The 21,450-nt window shown below is 57.1% G+C and overlaps 1 protein-coding gene across 1 annotated transcript in view; it reads left to right on the top strand.

Annotated features, from left to right (window-relative positions):
• clstn3 (calsyntenin 3) overlaps window positions 1-21,450 on the top strand; it is an 81,883-nt gene that overhangs the window by 43,727 nt on the left and 16,706 nt on the right. Inside the window, exons 8-13 of the mRNA XM_072275540.1 lie at window positions 1,746-1,858; window positions 5,213-5,375; window positions 8,363-8,407; window positions 14,920-15,080; window positions 16,067-16,215; window positions 20,832-21,058. Coding sequence (XP_072131641.1) covers window positions 1,746-1,858; window positions 5,213-5,375; window positions 8,363-8,407; window positions 14,920-15,080; window positions 16,067-16,215; window positions 20,832-21,058 — 858 coding nt within the window. The remainder of the gene's footprint in view (window positions 1-1,745; window positions 1,859-5,212; window positions 5,376-8,362; window positions 8,408-14,919; window positions 15,081-16,066; window positions 16,216-20,831; window positions 21,059-21,450) is intronic.

Raw genomic sequence — 21,450 nt, 5'->3', positions numbered from 1 at the left:
AGAGACATCAAACACTCTTCATACAATGAGATACCCCTCATTCTCTAAACTCCAGTGAGTACAGGCCCAGAGACATCAAACACTCCTCATGCAATGAGATCCCCCTCATTCTCTAAACTCCAGTGAGTACAGGCCCAGAGACATCAAACACTCCTCATACAATGAGATCCCCCTCATTCTTCTAAACTCCAGTGAGTACAGGCCCAGAGACATCAAACACTCCTCATACAATGAGATCCCCCCTCATTCTTCTAAACTCCAGTGAGTACAGGCCCAGAGACATCAAACACTCCTCATACAATGAGATCCCCCTCATTCTCTAAACTCCAGTGAGTACAGGCCCAGAGACATCAAACACTCCTCATACAATGAGATCCCCCTCATTCTCTAAACTCCAGTGAGTACAGGCCCAGAGACATCAAACACTCCTCATACAATGAGATCCCCCTCATTCTCTAAACTCCAGTGAGTACAGGCCCAGAGACATCAAACACTCCTCATACAATGAGATCCCCCTCATTCTCTAAACTCCAGTGAGTACAGGCCCAGAGACATCAAACACTCCTCATACAATGAGATCCCCCTCATTCTCTAAACTCCAGTGAGTACAGGCCTAGAGACATTAAACGCTCCTCATACAATGAGATCCCCCCTCATTCTTCTAAACTCCAGTGAGTACAGGCCCAGAGACATCAAACACTCCTCATACAATAACCCTTTCATCCTCAGGATCATTCTCGTGAATTTCCTCTGGACCGTTACCAGTGTCAGCACATCCTTTCTTTGATAGGCACCCAAAACTGCTCACAAAACGCCAAGTGCAAAGCCTCACAAAGCCTCAACCTTCAAAACCACAAAATTGTGCCTTAATACCAAGTGTGGTCTGACCAGAGTTTTACAGAGCTGCAACATTACCTCACAACTCTTGTACTCAAACCCCTGACTAATGAAGGCCAGCACTTGTTTAACAACCCAATCAACGTGGCACAACTTTGAGGAATCTATAGAGGTGGACCCTAAGAGCTCTCTGTCCCTCCACACTGGGAAGAATCCTGCCATTGACCCTGTATACTACCTTCCAATTCTTCATCCCACAGTGAGACGGGGTGGGGGGGGTTACAGAGACAGGGAGGGGTGTAGGATGGAGGGGTAGGAGATGTGTGTTGGGGTGAGGCTGAGGGATAGTTATGAGAGTTCCGGTGATGAGGGATGGAGAGAGGTGGGGAATGGTTCTGAGAGGTGTGGACTGAGAGAGGTGGGGATGATGGTATGTTGCACAGATTTACCCTTGTCACACTCTCCTCTTTCTCCCTTTCCCCTCTAAACCCTCTTCCCCTTCTCCACCCTCTCCCTCTTTCCCACCTCCCCCTCTCCCTTTTCCCCTTCCCTCTTTCCCTCTCCCCTTCTTTCCCTCTTTCACTCTCTCCCCTTTCACTTTTCCTGCTCTCCTTTCCCCCCTTTCCACCTCCTTTGTTCCCCCTTCCTCCCTTTCCATCTTCCCCCTCTGCACCCTTTCCATTCTTGACCCTTTCCCCATCACCAACCTTTCCCCCCTCCTCACATTGCCCTCTCCTCTTCCCCTTTCCCCATTCACCCACTTCCTGCCCTTTCCCCTCTCCGCTTTCATCCTCCTCTCCCTTTCCCCTCTCTCCCCACCCCTCCTTCCCCCGTCCTCTGCCTCGCTCTCCAACTCCCTACCCCACTCCCTCCCCTCTCCCCACCCCCTGCCCTCTCTGCCCCCTCAGACTCGGGCTACGCGCACTACGCCTTGACCGTCCACGGGCCCCGTGTCTCCTTCCTCTACTGGCCCCAGCTGGGGAGCACTCGTCCGGTCAAGTTCCGCTGGAAGCTGGAGCAGGTAACGGCCGAGGGAGTGGGGGGAGGCTTGTCGCCCCTGGGGCGGTACGGATGGGGTGGGGTGGGGGTGTTTGTAAATGGTGCAGGTGGACTCGGGGCCAGACTCGGCGGAGGGGAGTGACATCCCGGAGGGGGGAGGAGAGAGGCCGGCCGCTGGGGTGTTGTGACAGGGGCCGCCTGGACTGGTGGAACAGGTTGCTGCACCTGTCACCGCAGCGACGGCGTGTGTCGGTCACCGTGGGAGCGGCCTGTTCCCTCGGCAACGAGAGGTGAGCCTGCCGGGCCTGGGTTGCCACGGGAACGAGGTGCGTCCCTGCCGGGCTTGTTGCCGTGGAAACGGCACCGGGTTCTTGTGGAGTCTGCTGCTGTGGGGATGAGCTCTGTCACCGTGGCACGGGAGCAGGCGGTATCCATGCTGGGTCCGTTGTTATGGGAACAGGAGTGAGCCTGACGGGCCACTTTGAGTAGGTTACCATGTAAGCACAAACCAAGCACACCAAACCCCTCTCCCCCACCATTTGTTACCATAGGAACAGCTGTAGGCCGGGTCCTCCACTGTGACTCAGCCTGTGATGGAGGGAACAGGAAGCTTCCAAGTTGGTTGCCATGGAAACACAAATGTGTGCTGGATGATTTCAGAGCAGCAGGAAGTCACCTGAACCTGTTGCCGTGGGAACAGCAGGAAGCGTCAGTCAACCCTGGTGCTGGTTGCCATGGGTGCAAGAGTAGGCCAAGTGAAGCCTGTCGGGGGGGGGGACGGATGCCACGGGACGGTGGGGTGGGCAGACTGGAAGGGGCGGGGGAGAAGTGAGGGAGGTGGTGATAATAGGGGAGGGGTGTGAGCGAGGAGACGGGAAGGGGAGTGGGGAATGGGAAGGGGGCGAGAGACAGGAGAAAGGGGAGGCGCGGGAATGGGGAGATGGGAAGGAGGGAGAGGGGGAGATGGGAGGGAAAGGAGAGACGGGAAGGAGAGGGGGTGATGGGAAGGAGGGAGGGGGAGTCAGGAAGAAGGGAGGGAGAGATGGGAAGGGGAAGGGGGAGACTGAAAGGAGGGAGAGACAGGAAGGAGGCAGTGGGGAGACGGGAAGGGGCAATGGGAAGTGGTAAGGTGGAAAGGGGAGGCAGGAAGGAGGGAGGGGGAGACAAGAAGGGGAAGGGGAGATGGGAGGGAGAGAGGGTGAGATAGGGAGGGGAAAAGACTGAGGATAGGGATGGGAAGGGGGAGGTGGGTGGGAGGGGAGAGAGACGGAGAGGGAGAAGGAGACTGAGACAGGGGGGAGAGGGAGACACATGTCTGCGAGAAGTTCATTGCCCTGTTGAACAGTTGAGTGAGGCCCTGGTACGGTGATAACCCTGTTTGCAGTAACATTATAGTCACAAAGTTACTGGTCTCACACAGATTATAAATGGCACGTGAAATTGTGCAGGGAGAGAGAATTGACTGTGGATGGGGTAAGGGGGTGGTGTGGGGAGGCCGCCATTAGGATGAGATGTGGTCAGGCGGGGAGAGATACGAGGGGTCCGAAGCGAGGCATCACCTCGGGTTCCTGATGTCTAACGCTGTGGAGCTGGTGCTGAATAACAGGCATACGAGCCTGAGGTACAGCTGTTACAAACCTGAGCTAGTCGCTTGGGCTCCGCAGCGCAGGCATGAACGTGCATTACAGGCTTACAGATCTGCATTACAGGTATGTGGGTCTGAATTACAAGCATACTTGCCTTGGTTACAAGCCTACAGTCCTGCATTACAGGCATATGGGTCTATATTACAGGCATATGGGTCTGCATTACAGGCATACGGGTCCATATAACAGGCATATGGGTCTACATTATAAGCATACTGGCCTTTGTTACCGGTGTACAGGGCCTTATTACAGGCATGAGGCTCTGCGATTTTGATCTGCAATACAAACCCAGATTAGAGGCTGATGCAGTACATTTCTGCATTACAGATCTGTACTACAGATGTAATGATATTGCAGGAATGCAGAGCTGCATTACAGACCAGCAGGGACTGCATTACGGGCACACGCGGGCCTGACCGACAGGCGTAAGGCCCCCCCGCCCCCTCTCCGCTGTACAACAGGCCGGTTTGGGCCCTGGCAAACGGGCGGACAGGCCCCGGGCCGGTGAAGAGCAAGTGGAGCTCGGGACGCAGACTTAGTGACAGCCACTTCGCCCACAACTGACGCTTGCCTCTGAGACAGCACCTCCAGCGTACAGCAGCACCGCGACAATCGTGAACTGGGGTCAACTTTATCTCACCGCTCTGGGCCGTATCAAAGGGGATGATAAATCAGCATGCGGGTGGGGGACTGAAAACTTGTCTGAGTGGTTTAATAACAACCACCTCTCACTCAGTGTCAGTAAGACCAAGGGACTGACTGTAGGCTTCAGCAGAGGGAAGCCTGAGGTCCAGGAGACAGTAATCACTGGGGGATCAGAGGTGGAGGGGGTCAGTAACTTTAAATTCCTGGGTGTCAACATCTCAGAGGACCTATTATTGCGAAGAAAGCACGACAGAGTCTCTACTTCCTCAGGAGTGTGTGGAGGTTCGTCATGTCACCGAAAACCTTGGCAAACTCCTGTAGCTGTGTGGCGGAAAGTGTGCTGACTGGCTGCGTTACGCCCTGGTACGGGAACACCAATGACTTTGAGCGGAAAATCCTACAAAGGGTAGTGGATTGGGCCCGGTACATCCCGGGTAAACCCCTCCCAACCATTGAGCACATCTACAGGAAACGTTGCCGTAGAAAAGCAGCATCCATCGTCAGAGATCCTCACCCCCCAGGCCGTGCTCTTTTCTCACTGCTGTCATCAGGAAGGAGGTACAGGAGTCTCAGGAGTCACACCACCAGGTTCAGGAACAGTTACTACCCCTCAACCATCAGGCTCTCGAACAAAAGGGGATAACCACTCTCATTCTATTGAGATTCCCACAACCGATGGTCTCACTCTGAGGACTCCCCTTGTTATTTCATGCCCTCGTTGTTTATTTTTATTTATTTATATCTGTATTCGCACAGTTTGTCGTTCATTGATCCTGTTTACAGTTACTGTTCTGTAGATTTGCTGAGTGTGCCCACAGGAAAAAGAATCTCATTAAATTTTACTTTGAGCCTTTCATCGTGCTCTTCCTTGTAAATTGTACGCACAAGTTTGCATGAACACTGCTTGCCTGATGCTCCGAGCCTGCGATGCTTTTTGACGTAAGTTTTCTCATGGGACCTGTCCGCACCCGTACTTGTACAGAGGGCAGGAAAGGTGATGCCAAGGGCTGACCTTTGGGGTCACCCCAAGGCCGGGCCTTAACCCCCGCCCCAATGACCCTCTCCTCCCTTCTCTCCACACCCAGGTCTGCGACGACGAGTGGCACCACTACGCCCTGAGCCTCCAGTTCCCCACCGTGGTCCTCTACGTAGACGGCGTGACCTTCGAGCCCGCCTTGGTCATGGAGAGCGGCCCCTTCCGTCCACCCAGGCCTCAGCCTCGCCTGGTCATTGGAGCCTGCTGGACAGGTGAGTGCGGCCCCCCCCCCCCCCCACTCCCCCGGACACCCACTACCCCCGCTCCATCTCCTCGCGAGGACTGGGGAGCAGCGGCCCGCTACTTCCTGCTGGAACACGGGGCCAGAGCGGGTCGCAGGCGGAATTCGGGGTCAGCCCCATCCCTGGTCGCCGTTCGGTCTGGCAGGGGTTCCCTCTCTTCACGCTTCTGTCAAGCCACTCCTCCAGCTCGTGGCCGTGGCTCAGATCAGAAGGACGTCCCTGTAGGACAGAGGAGGGGGAATTTCGTGAGGCAGACGGGGGTGAATCTGTAGAATTCAAATCATGAGGTATATTTAAAGCTGAGGTTGAGAGGTTCTTAATCAGTTGGGCCAGCAGTCCCCAAGCAAAGCATGTGCTACTGGGCTGTGAGGAAACGATATGATTTGTCGATATGAAACGATATGAGTCAGCTGCACCTTTCCTCATTCCCTGTCATCACGCACTGTTGAGCTTGAAATAACCTACCAAATCATACCAAATAACACATAAAACCTAAACTAACACTAACATATAGTAAAAGCAGGAATGAAATAATAAATACACAGGTAGAAATAATGTATGTACAGTGTAGTTTCACTTAACAGAATCGGGAAGATTAAGCCAAAGCCGATTTGTAGGAAATAAATCGGCACGTACACGTACACACATGCGCACACAGGTGCCCGCGCAAGGCTTCATGGTCATGGTCGTCTTTCCTGGGGTAAAGTGTCCCGGGATTTGACTGCTACTTTTGTCCCTTATTTGGGAGTGAGAAGGTTGGCAACCCCAACTGTAAAAGACATGTTGAGGTGAGTTTAACCCCACTTGAACACCCCCTCCCCGGTCAGCTGGTCCGCAAGAATATTGTCAATATTACACCGGTCTGCGGTGCAAAGAAGGTTGGGGAGCCCTGAGTCAGGGCATCAAAGGTTACGGGGGGTGGGGTGGGGGAAGGGAGGAGAATGGAGTTGAGAGGGATAGTAAGTCAGCCATGATGAAGAGGTGGTGCAGACTCAGGGGGCTGAATGGCCTTGCTGAGCTCCAGTGTTTTATGCTCTTTTGACCACGGAGAGACCGGGTGAAGGCGGCAGCCTATCAGTCTGTTAGCCTATTAGTCTATTAGCCCAGCACAGACTATTAGAGACGGGTGCGGGGGTCACACCGTCAGGGTGGGGGGAGAGGGGATACGTCAGAGACGTTTAACAAACTCTTCGCCAGGCACATGGACGACAGGAAATCGGAAGGCTGAGCAGGAGGGCGGGGTTGGGTTGGCCCAAGGTCCGCACGGCATTCTCGTTCACGGCTAAAGAGGATGCAAAGATATCCGACATTCCCTTCTGTTGCCTTAATGCTGTCGGGCTACAGCTGTTCCCGAACCTGTGGGGTGGGACATAACACTTCTGAACCTGCTGCCACATGGTAGCAGTGAGTGGAGAGCATGCCCTGGGTGGTGGGTCCTCAATGGAAGCTGCTTCCTCATGGTGGTGCTCCTTGTAGATGTGTTCACTGATGGGGAGGGCTTTCCCTGTGTCGGACTGGGCTGTATCCAACACCGTTTGTTGGCTTTTCCAATCTTGGGCATTCCATACTGGGCTGCGATGCACCAGTCAGGATACTCTCCGCTCTGTACCTATAAAAGTCTTTGAAAGTTTTTGGTCTAATGCTGAATCTTCCCAGACTTCTCGGAAAGTTCTCTCTAGTTCTCATTCATTTTCTCTCACTCTCTCTCTCTCTCTCTCTCTCTCTCTCTCTCACACACACACTCTTACTCTCTCTATCTCACACTCACTCTCTCACTCTCATTTTCGCCCCAGCTCTCTGGCACTCTCCATTGCTCTCTCCCCACTCCCTTTATCTCTCTCACACACTCCTCACCTCTCTCTCCCTAAACTCACTCCTCTTCTTCCCTCTCTCCCCTTCCTCATCTCACTCACTCCCTCTCTCTCATCTCTCCCCCTCCCCTCTTCCACTTTCCCTCCCTCCCTTGCCTTGATATCTCCCCCAGCTTTTTTCTTCTCTCTCCTTCCCTTCTTCCCTTCCCTCGCCCCTTTACACTCTCTCTACACCCCTCTCTCTCTTCCTCCCTTTTCCTTCCTACTCTCTCTCCACTCTCCCCCTCTCACATAGCTCTCTCTCTCCCCACCCTCTCTCATTCTGCCCTTCCTGCCCCTCTCAGATCCCGCCACTCTCACCACACCCTTCTCCCTCCCTCCCTCTCTCCTTCTCCCTCTCTCACCGTCACAATCCCTTCTGCCCTCTCTCTCCCTTCCCACTTTCTCTCTCTCTCTGTCACTCCCTCCCCTCCTATCTCCCACTCTCTCATCTTGCCCCTCTTTCTGTCTCCATTATCTTTCTCCCTCCCCCACTCTCCCTCTTCCTTTCCACTCCACTCTCTCTCATACCCCTCCTGCTCAGCACACCCCATTCTCTCTTCATCTCTCCACTTCACTCTCTCTTTATCTACCCTTCCCCCTCTCCCGCTCTATCCCACTTTAGCTCAGACTCCCTCCCCTCACTGTCAACACATTCGGTCTCAATTTCTCTCTCTCTATCCCCCTCTCTGTCTCACCTCCATCTCACTCTTGCTTCTCACTTTCACTTTCTCCCACTCTATTTGTCTCTCTCACTCTTTCTCTCTCTCTCTCTCTCTCACTCTCTCTCTCTCTCTATATATATATATATATCACTGTGTCTCACTCTCACGCTGTGTACCTCGCTCTCTGTTACTCTTTCACCCTCTCTCTCTGTCCCTCTCCCTCTTTCCATCTCTCTGTACTTAATCTCTGTACCCCGTCTCTCTGCTGTCTCTCTATCTCACTCCCTGACTGATTTTTTCCTCGCTGTCCCTCTCTTTGTCTCTCTCTTTCTCGCTGTCCCCTCCCTTTTTCTCACTCAGTCTCTCCCACACTCTCTCACCCACTCCCCCCCCATCTCTCTCTCTCCCTCTCTCAAGACACTGTTTGATTTTCTCTCCGCAGATGAGATCTGGACAGAAACAAACAACATCACCGACGTTCCCCCAGGTAAAGACCCCCGTTGTCCCCTCCACCCATCCCTCACCTTCTCCCCTCCCCGATCTCCCCCCAGGTAAAGACCCCCGTCGTCCCCTCCACCCATCTCCCACCTTCTCCCCTCCCCGATCTCCCCCCAGGTAAAGACCCCCGTCGTCCCCTCCACCCATCTCCCACCTACTCCTCTCCCCGATCCCCCAGGTAAAGACCCCCGTTGTCCCCTCCACCCATCCCTCACCTTCTCCCCTCCCCGATCTCCCCCCAGGTAAAGACCCCCGTCGTCCCCTCCACCCATCTCCCACCTTCTCCCCTCCCCGATCTCCCCCCAGGTAAAGACCCCCATCGTCCCCTCCACCCATCTCCCACCTTCTCCCCTCCCCGATCTCCCCCCAGGTAAAGACCCGCGTCGTCCCCTCCACCCATTTCCCACCTTCTCCCCTCCCCGATCTCCCCCCAGGTAAAGACCCCTGTCGTCCCCTCCACCCATCTCCCACCTTCTCCCCTCCCCGATCTCCCCACAGGTAAAGACCCCCGTCGTCCCCCCACCCATCTCCCATCTTCCCCCCTCCCCAATCCCCCAGGTAAAGACCCCCGTTGTCCCCTCCACCCATCTCCCACCTTCCCCCCTCCCTGATCCCCCAGGTAAAGACCCCCGTCATCCCCTCCACCCATCTCCCTCCTTCCCCCCTCCCCGATCTCCCCCCAGGTAAAGACCCCCGTCGTCCCCTTCAATCATCTCCCACCTTCCCCCATCCCTGATCCCCCAGGTAAAGACCCCCGTCGTCCCCTCCACCCATCTCCCATCTTCCCCCCTCCCCGATGTCCCCCCAGGCAAAGACCCCCGTCGTCCCCTCCACCCATCTCCCATCTTCCCCCCTCCCCGATGTCCCCCCAGGTAAAGACCCCCGTTGTCCCCTCCACCCATCTCCCACCTTCTCCCCTCCCCGATCTCCCCCCAGGTAAAGACCCCCGTTGTCCCCTCCACCCATCTCCCACCTCCTCCTCTCCCCGATCCCCCAGGTAAAGACCCCCGTCGTCCCCTCCACCCATCTCCCACCTTCTCCCTTCCCCGATCTCCCCCCAGGTAAAGACCCCCGTCATCCCCTTCACCCATCTCCCACCTTCCCCCATCCCTGATCCCCCAGGTAAAGACCCCCGTCGTCCCCTCCACCCATCTCCCATCTTCCCCCCTCCCCGATGTCCCCCCAGGTAAAGACCCCCGTCGTCCCTTCCACCCATCTCCCACCTTCCCCCCTCCCTGATCTCCCCCCAGGTAAAGACCCCCGTCGTCCCCTCCACTCATCTCCCACCTTCTCCCCTCCCCGATCTCCCCCCAGGTAAAGACCCCCGTCGTCCCCTCCACCCATCCCTCACCTTCTCCCCTCCCCGATCTCCCCCCAGGTAAAGACCCCCGTCATCCCCTCCACCCATCTCCCACCTTCTCCCCTCCCCGATCTCCCCCCAGGTAAAGACCCCCATCGTCCCCTCCACCCATCTCCCACCTTCTCCCCTCCCCGATCTCCCCCCAGGTAAAGACCCGCGTCGTCCCCTCCACCCATCTCCCACCTTCTCCCCTCCCCGATCTCCCCCCAGGTAAAGACCCCTGTCGTCCCCTCCACCCATCTCCCACCTTCTCCCCTCCCCGATCTCCCCACAGGTAAAGACCCCCGTCGTCCCCCCACCCATCTCCCATCTTCCCCCCTCCCCAATCCCCCAGGTAAAGACCCCCGTTGTCCCCTCCACCCATCTCCCACCTTCCCCCCTCCCTGATCCCCCAGGTAAAGACCCCCGTCATCCCCTCCACCCATCTCCCTCCTTCCCCCCTCCCCGATCTCCCCCCAGGTAAAGACCCCCGTCGTCCCCTTCAATCATCTCCCACCTTCCCCCATCCCTGATCCCCCAGGTAAAGACCCCCATCGTCCCCTCCACCCATCTCCCATCTTCCCCCCTCCCCGATGTCCCCCCAGGTAAAGACCCCCGTCGTCCCCTCCACCCATCTCCCATCTTCCCCCCTCCCCGATGTCCCCCCAGGTAAAGACCCCCGTTGTCCCCTCCACCCATCTCCCACCTTCTCCCCTCCCTGATCTCCCCCCAGGTAAAGACCCCCGTTGTCCCCTCCACCCATCTCCCACCTCCTCCTCTCCCCGATCCCCCAGGTAAAGACCCCCGTTGTCCCCTCCACCCATCTCCCACCTTCTCCCCTCCCCGATCCCTCAGGTAAAGACCCCCGTCGTCCCCTCCACTCATCTCCCACCTTCTCCCCTCCCCGATCCCCGAGGTAAAGACCCCCGTCGTCCTCTCCACCCATCTCCCACCTTTTCCCTTCCCCGATCTCCCAGGTAAAGACACCGGTCCTCCCCTCCACCATCCCTCACCTTCTCCCCTCCCCGATCCCCCAGGTAAAGACCCCCCGTCGTCCCCTCCACTCATCTCCCACCTTCTCCCCTCCCCGATGTCCCCCAGGTAAAGACCCCCGTCGTCCCCTCCACCCATCTCCCACCTTCCCCCCTCCCGGATCTCCCCCCAGGTAAAGACCCCCGTCGTTCCCTCCACCCATCTCCCACCTTCTCCCCTCCCCGATGTCCCCCCAGGTAAAGACCCCCGTCGTCCCTTCCACCCATCTCCCACCATCTCCCCTCCCTGATTCCCCAGGTAAAGACCCCCGTTGTCCCTTCCGCTCATCTCCCACCTTCCCCCCTCCCCGATGTCCCACCGGGTAAAGACCCCTGTCGTCCCCTCCACCCATCTCCCACCTACCCCGCTCTCCGATCTCCCAGGTAAAGACCCCATTCGTCCCCTCCACCCATCTCCCACCATCTCCCCTCCCCGATCCCCCGTGTAAAGACCCCCGTCGTCCCCTCCGCCCATCTCCCACCCTCTCCCCTCCCCGATCCACGAGGTAAAGACACCCGTCGTCCCCTCCACCCATCTCCCACCTTCCCCCCTCCGGGATCTCCCCCCAGGTAAAGACCCAGGTCGTCCCCTCCACCCATCTCCCACCTTCCCCCCTCCCGCATCTCCCCTCAGGTAAAGACCCAGGTCGTCCCCTCCACCCATCTCCCACCTTCACCCCTCCCCGATCTTCCAGGTAAAGACCCCCGTCGTCCCCTCCACCTATCTCCCACCTTCTCCCCTCCCCGATCTCCCAGGTAAAGACCCCCATCGTCCCCTCCACCCATCCCTCACCTTCTCCCCTCCCTGATCTCACCCCAGGTAAAGACCCCCACCCATCTCCCACCTTCCCCCCTACCTGATCCCCCAGGTAAAGACCCCCATCATCCCCTCCACCCATCTCCCACCTTCTCCCCTCCCTGATCCCCCAGGTAAAGACCCCTGTCATCCCCTCCACCCATCTCCCTCCTTCCCCCCTCCCTGATTTCCCCCCAGGTAAAGACCCCCATCGTCCCTTCCACCCATCTCCCACCTTCCCCCCTCCCTGATCTCCCCCCAGGTAAAGACCCCCGTCGTCCCCTCCACTCATCTCCCACCTTCTCCCCTCCCCGATCCCTGAGGTAAAGACCCCCGTCGTCCTCTCCACCCATCTCCCACCTTTTCCCTTCCCCGATCTCCCAGGTAAAGACACCGGTCCTCCCCTCCACCATCCCTCACCTTCTCCCCTCCCCGATCCCCCAGGTAAAGACCCCCTGTCGTCCCCTCCACCCATCTCCCACCTTCCCCCCTCCCGGATCTCCCCCCAGGTAAAGACCCCCGTCGTCCCCTCCACCCATCTCCCACCTTCTCCCCTCTCCGATCTCCCAGGTAAAGACCCCCGTCGTCCCCTCCACCCATCTCCCACCTTCCCCCCTCCCCGATGTCCCCCCAGGTTAAGACCCCCGTCGTCCCCTCCACCCATCTCCCACCTCCTCCTCTCCCCGATCCCCCAGGTGAAGACCCCCGTCGTCCCCTCCACCCATCCCTCACCTTCTCCCCTCCCCGATCTCCCAGGTAAAGACCCCCGTCGTCCCCTCCACCCATCTCCCACCTTCTCCCCTCCCTGATTCCCCAGGTAAAGACCCTCGTCGTCCCTTCCGCTCATCTCCCAGCTTCCCCCCTCCCCGATGTCCCCCCAGGTAAAGACCGCCATCGTCCCCTCCACCCATCGCCCACCTTCTCCCCTCCCCGATCCCCCAGGTAAAGACCCCCGTCGTCCCCTCCACCCATCTCCCACCTTCCCCCCTCCCCAATGTCCCCCCAGGTAAAGACTCCCGTCGTCCCCTCCACCCATCTCCCACCTTCTCCCCTCTCCGATCCCCCAGTAAACACCCCCGTCATCCCCTCCACCCATCTCTCACCTTCTCCCCTCTCCGATCCCCCAGTAAACACCCCCGTCGTCCCCTCCACCCATCTCCCACCTTCTCCCTTCTCCAATCCCTCAGGTAAAGACCCTCGTTGTCCCCTCCACTCATCTCCCACCTTCACCCCTCCCCAATGCCCCCCCAGGTAAAGACCCCCGTCGTCCCCTCCACCCATCTCCCACCTTCTCCCTTCCCCAATGCCTTAGGTAAAGACCCCCGTCGTCCTCTCCACCCATCTCCCACCTTCTCCCCTCCCCGATGTCCCCCCAGGTAAAGACCCCCGTCGTCCTCTCCACCCATCTCCCACCTTCTCCCCTCCCCGATGTCCCCCCAGGTAAAGACCCCCATCGTACCCTCCACCTATCTCCCACCTTCCCCCCTCCCCGATGCCCCCCCCAGGTAAAGACCCCCGTCGTCCCCTCCATCCATCTCCCACCTTCTCCCTTCCCCAATTCCTCAGGTAAAGACCCTCGTCGTCCCCTCCACTCATCTCCCACCTTCTCCCCTCCGCGATGTCCCCCCAGGTAAAGACCCCCATCGTCCCCTCCACCCATCTCCCACCTTCTCCTCTCCTCGATGTCCCAGGTAAAGACCCCGTCGTCCCCTCCACCCATCTTCCACCTTCTCCCTTCCCCAACCCCTTAGGTAAAGACCCCCGTCGTCCCCTCCACCCATCTCCCACCTTCTCCCCTCCCCGATGTCCCCCCAGGTAAAGACCCCCGTCGTACCCTCCACCTATCTCCCACCTTCCCCCCTCCCCGATGCCCCCCCAGGTAAAGACCCCCATCGTACCCTCCACCTATCTCCCACCTTCCCCCCTCCCCGATGCCCCCCCAGGTAAAGACCCCCGTCGTCCCCTCAACCCATCTCCCACCTTCTCCCTTCCCCAATTCCTCAGGTAAAGACCCTCGTCATCCCCTCCACTCATCTCCCACCTTCTCCCCTCCGCGATGTCCCCCCAGGTAAAGACCCCCATCGTCCCCTCCACCCATCTCCCACCTTCTCCTCTCCTCGATGTCCCAGGTAAAGACCCCGTCGTCCCCTCCACCCATCTCCCACCTTCTCCCTTCCCCAACCCCTTAGGTAAAGACCCCCGTCGTCCCCTCCACCCATCTCCCACCTTCTCCCCTCCCCGATGTCCCCCCAGGTAAAGACCCCCGTCATCCCCTCCACCCATCTCCCATCTTCTCCCTTCCCCAATCCCTCAGGTAAAGACCCTCGTCGTCCCCTCCACTCATCTCCCACCTTCTCAGCTCACTAATCTGCCCTCCGCGATGTCCCCCCAGGTAAAGACCGTCTCTTCTATTCAACCCCTGGATCCTGCACCCTTGCATCCTTCAAGATGCTCACGTCATCTTCTGAGCTGCTAACCAGCCCTCCTTCTCTGCGGCGCCGAGGGCGGGGGTAGTGTTGTGGAAGGAGGGGAGGGAGAGATGGTGAAAGAGTGAACGGGAGGTAGGGTAGGGATCGGAGGAGAAGTGAGGGAGAGGGATTGAGGAAGGGTCAGCGAAGGAGTTGGGAGTGGAGGGAATGTCGTGTGGGTGCGGAAGAGAAGGGAGGGGTGGGAGGCGAAGTGATGAGGGAGGGAAAGGAGTGGACAAGATGTGAGGGAGGGTCAGTGAGTGAGGAGTGAGCAGAGGGGAGGGGAAGCACAGGAGGACGGTGAGTGATTAGTGAGCTGAGAGGAGGGGAAGTGAGGGAGGGTGTGGTGTTACAGAGGCAATGAGGGAAGCCAGGGAAGAATGGAGTGGAGGGTGAGATGCTGAAAGAGCAGAGGTGAGGGAGGAGAGATAAAGGAAGGGAATTGAGGGGGGCAATGAGGGAGGAGTGAAGGGAGGGGAAGTAAGTTAGGTGAGGGAGGGGCAGTGAGTAAGGGGAGGGGAGGTGGGTACTGGAGGAGAGGGAGGGGAAGCTGAGGAAGGGCTGTGAGGGTGGAGAGCAGAGGTAGGGGCAATGAGGTAGGGAGCAGAAAGGGTGAGGAGGGGCCGTGAGGGAGGAGAGGAGAGGTAGGGGAGGTGAAGGAGAGAGGGGGTGAGGAGAGGCAGGGGAGGTGAAGGATGGAGGGTGTAAGGAGGGGGAGTGAGGGAGGGGAGGAGAGGTAGGGGAGGTGAAGGAGGGAGGGGTGAGGAGGGGCAGTGAGGGAGGGGAGGAGAGGGAACAGAGGGACGATGGAAGGAATGCCGCAGACTGTGATGCTGACCGAGTGCCGCCCTCCCCTGCCCTCTGCAGCCTCACAGGAGCCCCCTCTGGAACGGTTATTGACGGCGCTGCTGGCCGGGGTGACGATAAGGCCGGGACCCATGGATGGTCACCAGGTTCTCGAGTGTCTCTACTCCTGCAGGGAAGGGCTCGACTTCAGTGACTTCGAGAGTCTGGGCAAAGGCATGAAGGTACGTTGTCCCAGAGGGAGCGGAAGGGATCTGCTCACCCGGGGGTGAGGGATCTGCTCACCTGGGGGTGAGGGATCTGCTCACACAGGGCTGGGAGAACCACTTAGCTGGGGGTGAGGGGTCTGATCATGCAGAGCTGGTCAGACAGTCCCAGGGGGTGAGGAATCTACTGGAACAGAAGGTGAGGGATGTACTGACATGTGGGTGTCAGATTTACTGACGCGGGCGAGGGATCCATTCACCCAGGAGCTGGGGGGGATCCACTGATCCAGGGTGGAGTGATTCACTGATTCAGGAGTTGGGAGATGTACTGACCCAGGGGTGGAGATCCTTTGGACCAGTTGGTGAGGGATCTACGGACCTGGGGAGTGGAGACCCTTTGGCCCAGGTTCTGAAGGATCTACAGACCTAAGGGTGGAGATTATTTGGCCCAACTGGTGAGGGGTCTATCGCCCTGGGTTGGCGATCCTTTGTCCCGAGGGAACTATTGACCTTGGGATGGGAGATCCTTCGGCTCAGATGTTGAGGAATCTACTGCCCCTGGGGGTAGGAAATCCTTTGTCCCAGGTGGGGAGGGATCTAGTGACCCTGGGTTGAGCTGAGTGGGTGGATCACATATTAACTGTGCTTCCCTTTCCTCTCTCCTCCCCTCTCTTCCACCTTCTGCCTCACCTCTCGTGCTCCCCCTCCCCAACACCTTCCACGCCTCCCCCTTCTCCCCATCTCTCTCCTCCACCTCTCCATTCTCCACCTTCCCCTTCTCCATCTCACCCCCTCCCTCTCTCACCCCTCCATTAACACCCCCATCTCTCTTCGTCCCCTCTCCCCTTGCTTCCCCTCTCGTGCTCCTACCTCCCCAACTCCTCCTCCCCCGCCCTTTCTCCCTCCATCTCACCCCAACTCGCTTACCCTCCTTTACCTCCCTCACACCCCTCCGCTCTCCCGCTCCCCTGCTCCCTCGCTCCACATTTGCTCCTGCCCCTCAGGTCCACATTAACCCTTCGCAGACGCAGCTTGTCTTGGAGGGAGACGACATCGAGAACATTAACCGAGCCATTGAGCACGTCACCTATCGCAACGCTCTCCGCTACGCCACCCCAGGAGTTCGTCCCCTCAAGCTCACCACCACCATGAAGTGAGTGTTCACACTGTCCCGTCACACACTCCCGGGGTCAGACACAGAGTGAATCTCCCTCCGCACCGTCCCATCACACACTCCCGGGGTCAGACACAGAGTGAAACTCCCTCCACACCGTCCCATCACACACTCCCGGGGTCAGACACAGAGTGAAACTCCCTCCACACCGACCCATCACACACTCCCGGGGTCAGACTACAGAGTGAATCTCCCTCCGCACCATCCCATCACAAACTCCCGGGGTCAGACACAGAGTGAAGCTCCCTCCGCACCGTCCCGTCACACACTCCCGGGGTCAGACACAGAGTGAAGCTCCCTCCGCACCATCCCATCACATACTCCCGGGGTCAGAAACAGAGTGAATCTCTCTCCGCACCGTCCCGTCACAAACTCCCGGGGTCAGACACACAGTGAAGCTTCCTCCATACCGTCCCACCACACACTCTCGGGGTCAGACACAGAGTTGCAAAATCATACAGCACCACAGCTCAGTATGAGGTCCTTCGGCCCATCTAGTCCACGCTAACCAGTATCCTACCTCGTTCCATCTACCTGAACGTGAACCATATCTTTCTAAACCTCTCCCACACATGTACCTATCCAAACCTCTCCTCAATGTTACAATTAGACCTGCCTTCCCCGCGTCATTCCTCGCTCTGATCTCCCTCGAAGTGAAGAAGTTCTCCCTCAGGTTCCCCTTAAATATTTCACCTTGCACCCTTAAACTGTGACCTCTAGTCCTAGTCCCACCCAATCTGAGGGGGAAGAGTTTGCGTGAGTTTACCCTCTGAAGCGGCCAGTTCACCATGGATCTCATGCACCTTGACCTTCTGGATGAGCCTCCCACGACGGGCTTTGTCCAGTCCAAGTAGATATTGTCCACAGGTCTACCTTCATCAATCACCCTCGTCACCTCGCCGAAAACTCAATGAAGAAAGTAAATCAGGGCTTTCTATAGTTGCTGATTCCCTTCTTGTATCGTGAAACAACATCAGCTGCCTGCTAGTCCTCTGGGTCTTCCCCTGTGGCGAGAGAGGACACAAGGTTATTGGTCAAGGCCCCAGCAATATCTTCTCTTGGCTCTCTCTATTCCTGGGGTATATCCCAACAGGCTTTCCGGACATCCACCTTAATGCTCCTTTAAGAGACTCAACACTACCTCCTCCGTTACCTCGAAATGCCTGAGCATATCACTACGCTCGGGACTGATCTCCCTATCCTCCACGTCCTTCTCCTTGGCATATGCTGAAGCGATGTACTCATTGAGGACCCACATCTTCCGCCTCGAAGCAGATATCCTCCCCCTTATCCTCGGGTGGTCCCAGCCTCCCTGGAGTTATCCTCTTGCTCTTGATGTATGTATAGAATGCCTTGGTCACCTGGACCCTACTTGCCAAGGACTTTTCATGGCCCCTCTTGGCTTTCCCAAATTCCCTTCCTTAGTTCTTTGTTGGCTTCGTCATACTCCTCAAGGGCTCTATTTGATTCTACCCTCATAATCTTTACACGCGTTTCCTTTTCCCTACCTGACTAAAATCATCTTGTCTCGGCATCGGAAGCTCTCCTACCTTTCCGTCCTCGTCCTTCGTTCTGACGGGAACGTTCCTGTCCCGTACTCTATGCAATTGATCCTAAAGGCCCCTCCACAAGTCAGATGCGGGCTTGCCTGAGAAACAGCCGTTCCCAATAAACTCTCCCTAGTTTCTGCCTATTGCCCTGCTCCAACTTAAATCTCTCCTGCAAGGACCATACCTATCCTTATCTAATGCTATCCTGATAGTTAAGGAGTTGTGGTCACCGTTTCCCAACTGCTCACCCACTGAAAGGTCAGGATCACTACCTAACACCAGGTCCAGTCCCTCCTCTCGATGGACCGTCCACATATTGATTTAAGAAACCCTCCTGGATACACTTAACAAATTCTTCTCCATCTCACCTACGTGCACGAAGAAAATCCCGGTTTACGCTGGGAAAGTTGAAACCCCCATGACAACAACCCTATTATTTTTACACATTTCCCTTACTCTTATTACATACCTCCCGCTGGCTACTGGCGAGGGGGGAGGAGGGGTGCATCTGTTGTACAGTCCCATCAGTGAGATTGCATCCTTCCTATTCCTGAGCTCTACCCAAATGGACTCGGAGTCTGACCCCTCCATTATGTCTCCCCTGAGTACAGCTGTGATACTGACCCTGATGAGTTCTGTGTATCCTCCCCCATCCCACCCCAATCACCACCACCCTTTCCACTGCCCTCTCTACCTTTCCTAAAACTTCGCAAGCCCGTCTCTCAACCAAGTTTCAGTCACGGCCACAGCGTCGAGGTTTCCCTGTGCTGACCCATGCTCTATGACCGTCACCTTTCCCCACAGTGCTCCAAGCATTCAAATATACAGAGCAGAGACCTAACCGTCACCCTCACCCTAACCGAACCATCACGTCCTGGGTGATGGGGGGTCCTTCATGACGGATGCCACCGTCTTGAGGCATTGCCTTTTGAAGGTGTCCTCGATGGTGGGGAGGATGGTGCCCATGATGGATCTGGCTGAGTTTACAACCCTCAGCACCTTTTCTGACCCTGTGCAGTGGCCCCTGTGATGCAGCCAGTCAGAATCCTCCACTGAGACCCGTGAGGGTCTTTGGGGTGACAGGCTGAGCCTCCTCAAGCCCCTGACGAATTATAGCTGCCGTCGCACCCTCTTTCGTGGCTGCCTGGACAGGCTGGGCCCAGGGTAGACCCTCAGAGTCGTTGACGCCCGGGGACCTGGAACTGCTCACCCTCTCCAATGCTGTTCCCTCGATGGGGACTGGTGAGTGTTCCCTCGCCTTGCCCTCCCTGAAGTCCGTAGTCCGTCCCTTCCGGGCGAGGGGATGGCTGCTGCACTCTGATAGATTGGGTGCTGGGGGGCGGTGCGTAGCCAAGGCCAAGACCCCCAACCCCGGTGACATGCAGGGGTACGCTGAGGTCTGAGTCCACAGCTCCCTGAGAGAAGCTGACGGGGTGGTGGAGGCAGTCTGCAGCAAATTTGCCTTCATTACAACCATATAACGATTACAGCACGGAAACCGGCCATCTCGGCCCTTCTAGTCCGTGCCAAACTCCTACTCTCACCCAGTCCCACCGACCCGCACTCAGCCCATAACCCTCCATTCCTTTCCTGTCCAAATATCTATCCAATTTAACTTTAAACGACAACATCGAACCTGCCTCAACCACTTCTGCTGGAAGCTCGTTCCACACAGCCACAACTCTCTGAGTAAAGAAGTTCCCCCTCATGTTACCCCTAAACTTTTTCCCTTTAACTCTCAACTCATGTCCTCTTGTTTGAATCTTCCCCACTCTCAATAGAAAAAGCCTATCCACGTCAACTCTATCAATCCCCCTCATAATTTTAAACACCTCTATCCTCCCTCAACCTTCTACGCTCCAAAGAATAAAGCCCCAACTTGTTCAACCTTTCTCTGTACCTTAGGTGATGAAACCCAGGTAACATTCTAGTAAATCTTCTCTGTACTCTCTCTAATTTGTTGACATCTTTCCTATAATTTGGAGACCAAAAAAAAAAATCATTAATTGAGCACTGAGTCAGGAAGGTATGCTGCAGGCTTATAAAACTCTGGTGAGGCTGCCCCCTCACCGTCACTATGTGCTGTGTCGTGTGACGTGGGTGGTCATGGTCCCCCTGACTGTGATTGTTCCTGGTAAACTGCCGTTCGTCTCACCCCTTTCGCTCCTACAGCAGCCCGTAACCCTTCGCTTTCCCATCAACTGTCTGCCTCGCTCCTAAACGTTCCTGAAGCATCGCTCCCCACTGCTACCTCTTGCCGTTCGCTGCAGGCACCCAGCGCTCTCTGCGTTTTAAAAAGAAAAGTTACCGGTGACATCTCCTCTAGATTTTACTTCACTCACCTCGAACGGTGTCCTCTGTTTTTGGAGTTTTCCGCCCCGGGAGAAAGGTGCTGCCATGGTAATCTAGCACACCTCTGTCAAGTGTCGTCTCATCCTCCCCCCTCATGCACCCACCTCCTTACTCATTCCCCAGCAGTTTGAGGCAGGGGCCATCTGTCTCAGTGTCCCCCTCTCTCACTCACCTCCCTCTCTCTCTCTCTTACTCTCTCTCTTTACCCTTCTCTCTTTATCTTTCTCTCTCCTTCTCCATCTCTTCCTCTCTCTTTCTCTCCCCACTTCTGTCTCTCTCTTTCTCTCTCTGTCTTTCTCTCTGTCTTTCTCTCTCTCTCTCTGTCTCTACCTCTCTCTGTCTCTCTCTCTCTGTCTTTCTCACTGTCTTTCTCTCTCTCTCTCTCTCTACCTCTCTCTGTGTGTCTCTCTCTATCTCTCTCCCCATTTCTCTTTCTCTCTCCTTCTCTCTCACTCTGTCTCTCTCTATATCTCTCTGTTTCTCTCTGTCTCTCTCTCTGTATCTCTGTCTCTACCTCTCTGTCTCTCTCTCTCTGTCTCTCTCTCTCTCTCTGTCTCTCTCTCTCTCTCTCTCTGTCTTTCTCTCTCTCTCTCTACCTCTCTCTGTCTCTCTCTATCTCTCTATTTCTCTGTCTCTCTTTGTCTTTCTCTCTATCTCTATCTATCTGTCTGTGTCTCTCTCTCTGTCTCCCAGGTGTTTGAGTGAGGGTCCCTGTGTCTCTGTGGCCCCGGTGGAGGGCTTGCTGGCGGTACTGGAGCCAGAGGAGCCCCGGATCACGGTGAGGGGCGAGCCCCACCTGGCGCGCCCGGCGTCCGACTGCGAGGCGGAGGGGGGCGTCCAGCTGTTCCCCGGCCTCCGCATCTCCTGCACCATTACCCACCACCTCCGGCCCCAGGACGTGCCCAGCCCGCAGCCCACCGGTAGGTGGAGGGTGTGGTCGGGGTGGGGTGGCTGGGGGCTGTCCCGTGACAGGGGGAGGGTGGAGGTTGGGAGAGGGGAGGGGTTCGGACGGTTGAGGAGGTTGGGCAGGAAGTAGCGAGGGGATTGAGGGGATGGAGGTGTGGGGGAGGGCTGGTTCAGGTCGGGACAGGGTCAGGGATGCGGGGGTGGGTTTCGGAGGTCGTGGAGATGGATGGGATAGTGTAGGGGAGAGGGGTGAGGGAAGGGTCAGTGTGTGGGTGGGGGAAGGGGTATAGAGAGGGCATTGGGCAGGCTGGGCATCACAGTGACGGCTGGGGTGAAGGTGGGGAGGTGACGGGACGGTTTTCGGGAGGTGGGGAGGGGGTGAAGAATAGAGTTGGGGCTCGGGTGT

Source organism: Mobula birostris, chromosome 13 (assembly GCF_030028105.1).
Source record: "Mobula birostris isolate sMobBir1 chromosome 13, sMobBir1.hap1, whole genome shotgun sequence".
Taxonomy (NCBI): Eukaryota; Metazoa; Chordata; class Chondrichthyes; order Myliobatiformes; family Myliobatidae; genus Mobula; species Mobula birostris.
Note: the sequence above shows the minus strand (reverse complement) of the source record. Positions and strands in the feature narration are given on the sequence as shown.